The sequence below is a fragment of the Drosophila suzukii genome, assembly GCF_043229965.1.
Source record: "Drosophila suzukii chromosome 2 unlocalized genomic scaffold, CBGP_Dsuzu_IsoJpt1.0 scf_2c, whole genome shotgun sequence".
In the NCBI taxonomy this organism is placed as follows: Eukaryota; Metazoa; Arthropoda; class Insecta; order Diptera; family Drosophilidae; genus Drosophila; species Drosophila suzukii.
Genome location: NW_027255896.1, coordinates 16,965,026 through 16,975,091, shown reverse-complemented (window position 1 = coordinate 16,975,091; position 10,066 = coordinate 16,965,026). Strand labels below are relative to the sequence as shown.

The 10,066-nt window shown below is 42.0% G+C and overlaps 1 protein-coding gene across 1 annotated transcript; it reads left to right on the top strand.

Moving 5' to 3' along the window:
• The first annotated feature begins 6,323 nt into the window (after window positions 1-6,323).
• LOC139354313 (uncharacterized) lies at window positions 6,324-7,825 on the top strand. Its single transcript, XM_070998534.1, has 2 exons — window positions 6,324-7,060; window positions 7,285-7,825. Exons 1-2 carry the CDS (start codon window positions 6,324-6,326, stop codon window positions 7,823-7,825), a joined length of 1,278 nt encoding a protein of 425 aa, XP_070854635.1.
• Window positions 7,826-10,066: the final 2,241 nt, after the last annotated feature.

The following is a 10,066-nucleotide window of genomic DNA, read 5'->3' as shown; positions in this document are numbered from 1 at the left end:
CAACCCAAAATTATTAACGATGATTACGAACAGGTAAGCAAGCCAACCCATCAGGGAAAGAGCTAGTTTATAAAAAGTATTGTTACCATTCACAGGGTACGTACATCTGTTTTGATTATGAAAAGTGGAGTCAGCGAAGGAAGGAGGGATTCACTTTTGAATATAAGTACTTAGAGGACAAGGAGCTGAATTGAAAATGTTGCGATGTATTTTCTTCGTTCGTATATAAGAAAATCAATCCATTAAAATAATAAAATAAACAAATACCATTTTATTACGAAATCACACATCCACAATCATAAAACATAAACCCAATAACAGTAAGCGAGAAAGAAATCAGGTAAAAACGCAAATATGCCGCTGTAAACATAAGTTAAAAGGAAAATAAACTGTGATACTTTTTTGAAATGCATGTAAAAATAATTTTTTATAAAAATGCTTTATTGGTTACGACTACGTTTAATTTGTAAGTTCTCGCTGAACTTACGAGGATGTTATGACGTGAGATTCATACAAAACTTTTATATAAATTACGAGTAGGTTTTTTTGTCACTCAAGCTAAATGGCCAAAATTTAGTTTGGTGATTTGAGCTCCCCCGATTCGCGTATTGTATAAACGTGGCAGCCGAATGCAAAACACCCTTATAAATAAAGTCGAAAAACCCATTAGCAAAGTTTGTAAGGGTATAGAAAAGGATGCGATTAAAAATTTAACAAATTTCAGCTGATCTTATTTATAATTAATAATATATTTATGGTTACTAAGATCATTGATTAGGTTGTTAAAACTTTATGCAAATGTAAGTGTTGGGACACCCAAGGTCCCAGAGGGTTTCCACTTATTTCAAGCTCTGGTTCACAGCATACAGATAGCTGAAATCTTTATTCAAATTCAAATGAGTTCACAATTAATCAAATTATGAACATTTTTTCTTACACTTGTGGTTTGCCGCTCTTTAACTTCTCATAGCATCATTTTCTTCTTCTTACATTCCTAAGTTTTCCAATACTAACAATATAGAGATGACACTGGCTAGCAGTGTTGAACAACTTAACAGTATTTTTAAACTAACAGACTTTAAATTCAAATAAATCGACTTTAGAAATTGGACAGTTAGCGTGCGGCTAAAACTTCTTATTAGCCTCGCAACATTCCCCACCTTGTGATTCTTCTGCGTCACTACGCTGAATATCACCAATCCTTAGATGTCCAATTTAGCCAGTTTAACTGCCGGGCGAGTAACGAGTCCTCCCGGTGTACGCACAACACCGCTACGAACTTGTCCATCCTTCGCCAGATGAACATCCACGACGATCCCTTTAGGCCAGGAGTTTCGCTTTCTTGTCTCATCAACAACAAGAACCACGTCATTCACGAAAATTGGAGCTGGGTTCGGCTGAAACCATTTTGTACGCCTCGTCAGGGTGGGTAGATACTCTCGAATCCATCTTCTCCAGAAACGGTCTGCTAGTTGTCCAGCAATGCGGAAATGCTTGCCAAGCCTAATCCGTTGGATTCCATCGCACCGCGTTCCCGTAGACCACTGGAGTTACCAACCAAGAAATGGTTTGGTGTAAGGGCTTCCGAATTTTCCGATTCCAACGGAATATAGGTCAATGGTCTTGAGTTTAAAGTGCATTCGACATCGGCCAACGCAGCGCGAAATACTTCCTAGCGCAGTCCGACGTTCGACAGAATATCCGTCTGGATTGACTTTGTAGAACGCACCATACGCTCCCAGCTGTCGCCCATATGAGGCGATCCCGGAGGAATAAAGGTAAACGACATCTCCGGATACTTGTTTTCCACTACTGACGTTGATATACGTTTGATCTCTTGCGCGAGTACTCTGCTGGCTCCCTGAAAAGTCGTTCCGTTATCGGATAGCAACTTAAGAGGCACACCTCTGCGTGCAGTAAATAGTTTTAGAGCCAGTAAAAATGAATCCGTTGAAAGAGATGGCACCAATTCTAAATGAACAGCGCAAACTGTTAGTCAAGTAAATAAAACTCCCCATCTCTTCTCGCGACGCCTTCCTACAGCAACTTCAATCGGTCCAAAGTAGTCTACTCCAGTAAACGTAAATGGCAGTGTATGTGGCGATAGACGTTTCTTTGATAGAGTTCCCATCATCGCACACTGGGCCAGCCGATCCGATTTTTGGCCAAAAATACGTTTTCTTTTTTTAAGAAAATTACCAGACCGAGTATGGAGTCCTTTTTATAATACATTAAACTAATTTATGCCAAAGTTTCAAAGAATTCGGGCAAGCAGTTTTTTTTACCGTATTTTTAAAGTTAAAAATTCATCAAATATTGATGGAAATGAAAAAAAATCTAAAAGTCAAAGATGCTGATGTAGCTGTTCGACTTCTTTACAGAACTTTTAGAAGTCATTATTTTCAACAAGTAAAAAATATTAAATAGCTCTTCTGACTTACTTGTTTCCTAAAAGAAACTTTTTCGTTGATTTTTACTGCTTTTCTTAGCAAATGAGTACTTTGCTTTTCGAGTGCTTTTGAGTGCCATCCCCGAATGAATCAATGAATCAAAATTAAATTCTTTAATTAATTTACTTAAACCGCTCGATGCGGTTTTGCCTTAGTTTTTAATTAATTTAGTTTTAGTTGATGGCTTAATTTGTAGTCGAACCATTTTGATGAGCTTTACTAAGAATGCCTAAAAGTATGCCTAATTTTTTGTTCGTCAGGTTTAATGTACGTTTTGCGCGCCAAAATTTGATTTTAGTCTGCCTAACATCTAAAATCTACTTTTTTCATTCATTCCCGCTTCTTTTATTTCTGACACCCAAAAATCGAATGTTATATCGATATATCGAAGAGAGAAATATCAACTTTGTTGGATCTTCTCTAAAAAATGTTCACAATTTCACTTATTCGGTGCTCGAAACTCGAAGCGAACACACCATGGCTTTAAAAAAGCGGAAATTGTGGACTTAATTTCTGAATACAACAATGATATATCTTTAGTAGCTGGTTTTATTGCATCTAAAGCTGGAATTTCTGATGACAATTGCATTAAAGCTATAAAACTTAAAGTTTGCAAACTGAGATCCGAATACCATGTTAAAAGGAGTTGTTTGAAAAAATCAAGTCTCAATTTTAACGAACGTCATTCGACTTGCTTAAATTCATTATTCTTATTTCCAATGACCTTAAAACGTGGTCCATCCGAGAGGGGTCGTCCAAAATTAAAATTTTCGGAAATGTCTAACAGGTCGCAGCGTCGAGAAATTTCAAATATAAGTGTCAAGCATAATAATGATTCACAGAAGCTTCTCGAAGCTGGGACATATGCTGCGAAGAGGTCTGGGGATAAGGTATTTCTAATAGACCGGAATTAAAAAGGGAACTTTAAAAAAAAAGTGCCGATGAAGCCTTGGCTTTTTTTTAAATAATTCGTTTTCTAAAGCGCAATATACTGCCATTCGAATATCGTCGAAGGAATCTGGTGCCGACGTCTGGCCTTCTTATAATACTTTAAGAGAGGCTAAACATAAATGCCGTCCGTCCGCAGAGACTGTGAAAATTTCCGAAGACAGCGCTGAAGTTAAGCTACAAGCTTTAGTGAATCACACGACCCAACGGCTTTTAACTTTATGTTCAGACTTAATAATAAGTTTAGGCAGCAATTCACTTGACTTGCAGGCTATATTTTCCTATGGGTTTGACGGTAGCAGCGGACGTTCTGCTTATAACTAAAAATTTTTGAATGGGCCTGGAAAGGATGAAAATTTGTTCGCAACAACTCTAATTCCTCTTAGAATTATTGTAAGACCATCTGGCGAAATAATTTGGAACAATAAATCGGCTCAGTCCGACAAATTTTGTAGGCCGATAAAGTTACAATTCGTGAAGGAAAGTAAAGAACTGATTTTATCGGAGTACAATAATTTGGAAAAGGAGATTTCTAGTCTACAACTGTTCCAAAGGATTACTGAAAATACCAATATTTCAGTAGATTTCGTGCTATCTCTTACATTAATAGACGGAAAAGTTCTAAACGTTTTGACAGGCACAAAATCGATGCAAACATGCCCCATTTGCCATCAAAATCCCAAGGATTTTAATGTAAATGCCAATATTGAGGGTCGTCTTTTTGTGTCAATAAAATCTGCACTTAACTTCGGCATAAGTGCATGCCTATATTCGGATTTTTGAAATGTGCCTACAAATATCGTACAGGCTGAATATAAAAAGACATCACGTTCGGTCCGAGGAAGACAAACTGGAATTTAATTCCAGAAAGGCTTATATTCAAAATCAGTTTTGGGAAATGCTGAGCCTAAGGGTAAGCCAGCCAAAGCCCGGCGGGTACGGCAACACCAACACAGCCTTCAAGGATGTCGACGTTCTTTCAAAAATAAGGGGCTTAAAATCCGAGCTCCTTTATAAGTTAAAAATTATTTTAATAGTTATTAACTCAAAACATGACATAAATGATCAAAAATTTGAAAAATATGCTTTACAAACAGCTCTTTTTTATATAGATGCATATCCGTGGTACCCAATGACCGCTACTTTACATAAAATATTGGTTCATGGAGCAGATATAAATCGAACCAGTATTTTACCGGTAGGTATGTTGGGCGAAGAAGCCTCTGAGGCTAAAAAAATTTTTACAAAAATGATCGGATAAACCATACCAGAAAGTGTGATCGCATATCAACGATGTCAGGCCTTTTTTATAGATCAATGTCAGTTTCTGTTTCAATACCGCTTGCGAGCTGAGCCTAAGGGCAAGCGAATCTAATCCGTTTCGTTTTCTTTTTTGACAAATGTTGTGAGCGCTACGTTGACCGTTTATGTGGAATTTCATGGTATTGGTACCGAAAGTTACGCTAACCGTTCATGTCACTTTCGAAATCTGTATAGTTTCCATGCGGAAACTATTAAACAGGAAATTACAGCGCAGAGATGAAATGCCTGGCAGAGCGCTTAAGGGACTTATGTATGCCTAAAGGTATGCTGCATTTCTTGTACTTTCTTCGGAGAAGAACTAAAATATATATTATAAAAATATAAATGTAGCTTACATAAATACGTAGTCGAAGGCCTCGTAGCTAGCACTACCCCCTATATTAGTATTAGTTTTTTAAACTTTACTATGATCTCAAATTAATAAATATATAAATAAATTGCATACTTTTGTGATGACTTCAGAAAATGTCAAATTAACAGAAAACGAATTAAAAAACAATATTTTTCAAACAATTTTTTTCTAAGATTTTGATTATAAGAATCTAAACAGATAACAAGAAGAAAAAAATAGAAAATTTTGTTAGGTCGATTATTAAATAAACGTTCAAGTGGGAGCCTCCGAAAGTAGCAATTTTTAACGGTTCATAAATCTCAAACGACGTCATATTTTATAGTGGTGTTCATTTTTTTTAATTTGTTTTCTGTCATACTTAATCGTGTATGAAAATGAAGAAGGTGCGTCTTCTAGGTATTTTTTTAAAAATAAAAAACCGAAAAGTATGTAAAATTTTCCGATTTTGGTTTGGATTATCTATACCATATAAAATTCCAATAAATTGTACTTTTAAGATATAAATGCAAAAAACTGCATCCTTCTAACTATCCCAGGAAAGAAATTACAGATTTACAGGCCAAAAAATTAACTTTCTGGCCCACAGTGCAGCATTCAAAATTGCCACCTGGAACTAAAATGGCCGAACAAAATTCAATCAAGTTTCGGCTTTACAATAGTGAAAAAACGCGTTCGATACAGTCTCCTGGATAACTCTCCTATAATTTTCGGATACCGACTATTCGGTCTTTCCGTTTTGGGCCTTGGCAGTGTGAGGGTCGTGCTCCCCTGAACAAACTTTCATCAGTGATTAAACCCAAACTCAGTGATCTACCAAAATTTAATCGGCATAAATATCAGATATCGTCGGCCTTTATTAAAGTTTTCTGTTACCAGTTAGTTGCTGTTGATTTAAGAAAAATCTTGTGAAAGTCCACCTAAACAAACCTGTGCTAGTTTATGTACGTCCGTGAAACTTAGTGGAAAGCTCTGTTCTCAGTGCACCCTTTGTCGCACATAACACATTTTGCACCCTTTGTCGCAAATACATACAAACAACATAGTGCCGCACATACTTCCAAGCAACATAGTGCACCCCTTGTCCTCACGCCGCAAAAGAGCCGTAGCCAAACCAGAGAAACCTGAATCACTGCCGGGCTGCGCGGGACCTACTCCTGCAGTCAGTGAGGGAATGTAAGGCGGTTCTGGCTGTCATCAGCGAACCTTACAAAGTCGAAGACGACTGCGACTGGATAGCGAAAACATCGGTCATGGCTGTGCTGTGCAAAAGAAACGGCAAACCTTTTCTGGACATGTATGAGGGTTCGAGTTTCGTCCGAGCTCGAATAGACGAAATGTGGGTCTACAGCTGCTATCTAGCACCTAGCCTCTCCACGACGGACTTTAGCCGTGCACTGGACACGATCGTTTTCGATGCAAGGGGCCGTTACCCTACTATTATCGCAGGCAACTTCAACGCGTGGGCCGAAGAATGGGGGTGCCCCACCAGCAACATAAGGGGACGAACCCTATTCAATGCCTTTGCAACGCTAAAAGAAGGGACGCAGGAGACTTTCAATCGGGCTGGAGCTGGGTCTATCATAGACCTCACATTTGTGAGCTCCGCGTTAGCCCGACGTTCTCACTGGAGAATCGGCGACTTCTGCACGGCCAGCGACCACGAGGCAATCCTATGCACAGTGAGCATACGCCCGGGACCAGGAATCCTGAACAGAGCAGTCAAGGGCTACCGCCAGGAGACGCCGAACGCAGAGGGGATGAACAGGTGCCTTGCCGACGTGCACTTATTCACGGAAGCAGACGCAAGCACCAACGCCGACGGGATAGCAGCCAGCTTGGAGGATGCGTGCAGGGCAGGGATGCTGCAGCGCAAACCATTCAGAAGAGACCACGAGCCGGTGCCTTGGTGGAACTTTGAAATAGCGACCCTTAGAAGGACCATCTCAGAGCCAGAAGAGCTCTTCAACGGTCAAGAAGGACGGACAGGGTCGAGGCTGCACATGCCGCATTAAAGCATGCCAGGAGGTCCCTGAAGCACGTCATTCAGGACATCAAAGGGGAATGCTTCCTGAAGCTATGCGACGCAGCCGAACAGGATCCGTGGGGTGGGGCCTACAGACTCTTGGTAAGTCAAGTAAATGCAGGCTGCCGCTCTCCAACGGACCCCGAAACCCTGTGTGAGATTGCTTGCACATTGTTTCCTTCGAGTAGCGTCAAGGATAGTACACTGTACGAAACGGGGCCATCGTGGGAGATCGAGGAAATAACGCAGATTGAGGTTGCTGAAGCAGGACGCAGCCTGCAAAACAATAAGGCCCTGGGACCCGACGCAGTGCCCAACAGAGCAATGAAGCTGGCGCTTGCGCGTCGGCCAGGCACTTTCGCGGAGCTCTACAGCGAGGGAATATTTCCCCGGAGATGTAAAGTCCAGAAGCTGCTGCTACTTAAAAAACATGGGAAGCCGCCTGGTAAAGCTTCCTCCTACAGGCCAATTTGTCTGCTTGACACAGTCGAGAAGCTTATCTCGAAACGGCTAAACCTGGCCGTAGATGCGGCTGGTGGCCTATACCCCACCCAGTTTGGTTTCCGGAAAGGAAAGTACACGCTAGACGCGATCCGAACGTTCACCGGGATAGCTGCGGAAGGCAAACGCGGGAAGCTTTGGAAAGGCGACACGAAGAAATTCTGTCTGCAACTCGTCGAGACGGCGAAGCTGACGGTTGAAGGGGTCGACATAGTCTTCCATAGATGATTGACACCAGGCTGTCATATATGCCAACAAAAAGGCTGCAGCGACCCAGATCGCTCGCACGGATTCTCCTGAACACGAGGGGCCCAAAGCAGGAACGGTGGAAACTCATAGCGAGCGTCGTTACGTCCCAAGTCCTTTATGCCGCCCCGGTATGGGCTAAAGCCGCCACGACGTCCTCATATATGAGTGGCCTGACTATGTGCCACCAGGATATCCTGTGCCTTCCGAAAATCTCCGAGGAAGCGGCGCTGGTTATCGCTTTTCTAGTTCCGGTACAAGAACTAGTAAGAGAAACAGTAGAAGTGGAGAAAAAAGAGCACGGACGACCAATATAGGCGCGAGGCTCGACAGCCCGCGAGAGAGAGTCATCTCTCGGTGGCAGGAGAGATGGGATTCCGCGACTTCTGGGCGCTGGACCCACGCTCTCATTCCCGTCTTGAGTCCTTGGCTGGAAAGGAGGCACGGGCAGGTGGACTTCTACCTCACCCAGATCCTGAGTGGTCACTGATGCTTCTAGTCGTACCTGAAGAAGTACGGACACGATACGAGGGACGGATGCCCATTTTGCGGCTCTGGAATCGAGGAGGACGCGCGCCACGTCCAATTCAAGTGCGTGCGGTTCGTAGAGAACAGGACCGCCCTGGAAACAGCGACCGGTGTCAGCACTAGCCCCAGAACGCTAGTGCCAGCCATGTGAAGAGGCCGAATGGAGTGGGACGCGACGGCAAAATTCGCCGCGTCTCTAATGCGAAAACTCAGGATAGCTGAGAGAGAGAGGAGAGGTCTGGACACGTATGCTGCGACGGTTGTGTGAATCATTGCTTTGCGGCCGTACCGCACAACTTCTACAGATTACGCCCATTTATTTATATGTATATTTGTTAGTAGATGTAACCCAATAAAATAAAAAACAGAATACAAAAACAAGGAAGAACGCTATAGTCGAGTACTTCGTCTATCAGATACCCGTTACTCAGCTAAAGGGACCAAAGGGAAATGGAGATATGCAAGCAGTAAAGCGAGATTAAATTACGCCACCTACCGGCGGTAGACAGATTTAAGCGTTATGGGCGTTAGAGTGGGCGTGGCAAATTTTTTTTTAATCAATCGATAGGTATTGTCGAGACCAATACATTTCAGTTAAAATTTTTTACGTAGCATAAAAACTGTGGGCGTCACAGGTTTGGGCTGTTTGTGGGCGTGGAAAACTTTTTTTTGGGTTCAATGGATAGGTATTGATGAGAACAATACAATTCAGTTAAAATTTTTATTCTAGCATCAAAACTGTAGGAGCCAAAGTTTACATGACACTATAAAAAACTCAATGAGTACTCTTAAAAACCTCGATGTCAGCACGAAATCCTGGGATCCAATCCTGTGTTTTCTTATCAGAAGAGAACCAGACCAGCAGTCTCTAGCTGCTTATTCCAAAGTTAAGGAGTATACTGACGTTTATTGAGCGGCGAGCTTGCATGCTGGAGACGATAAGCGCTCAACCTACAGCAACACTCCGCCATCAGTCAGTTCACAACGAAGAGAGCTGTAAGATTTGTCACCTAGGACAACATAACCTTAGAGCATGTAGCCGTGTTCAGCAAATGGATCCCAAGGCATGGCGCCAAGCCATTATTCAAGTAGAAGCATGCACAAATTGTTTGTCAACAGTTCATAAGGTTGAAAACTGTGGATCACCAACCACTTGTCGGGTCTGCCAGCAACGGCATCATTCACTGTTACACCAAAGACCGACTAGCAATCCTGTGGCCGGCGAGAACAATACAATTCAGTTAAAATTTTTATTCTAGCATCCAAACTGTAGGAGCCAAAGTTTTGGGCGTAAGAGTGGGCGTGGCATCCTGCTGAAGCAAACTTGCGCTGCGCGCTCAGGAAGCTGCACGCTAAATACCAAAGCCTAGCTCTTATAGTTTCCCAGATCTTAGCGTTCATCCGGACAGACGGACATGGCTAGATCGACTAGGCTAGTGATCCTGATCAAGAATATATATACTTTATGGGGTCGAAAACGCTTCCTTCTGCCTGCTACATACTTTCCGACGAATCTAGTATACACTTTTACTCTACGAGTAACGGGTATAAAAAGCCTTTGTCAGAGAGACATACAAACAACATAGTGCATCCTTTGTCTCACAAACTTACAAACAACAAAGTGCACTACTTTTAAGTTTATAACACAGTGTACCCGTTACTGAAGGTTCAAAAGTGGGCAGGCTCAAACCTGCA

Excerpts from the sequence above, each read along its gene's own strand:
- LOC139354313 (XM_070998534.1), top strand. The coding sequence starts at position 6,324 with ATGGCTGTGCTGTGCAAAAGAAACGGCAAACCTTTTCTGGACATGTAT. Across the intron at positions 7,061-7,284 it reads GGTCAAGAAGGACGGACAGG|CGTCAAGGATAGTACACTGT; the intron begins GTCGAGGCTGCA and ends TCCTTCGAGTAG.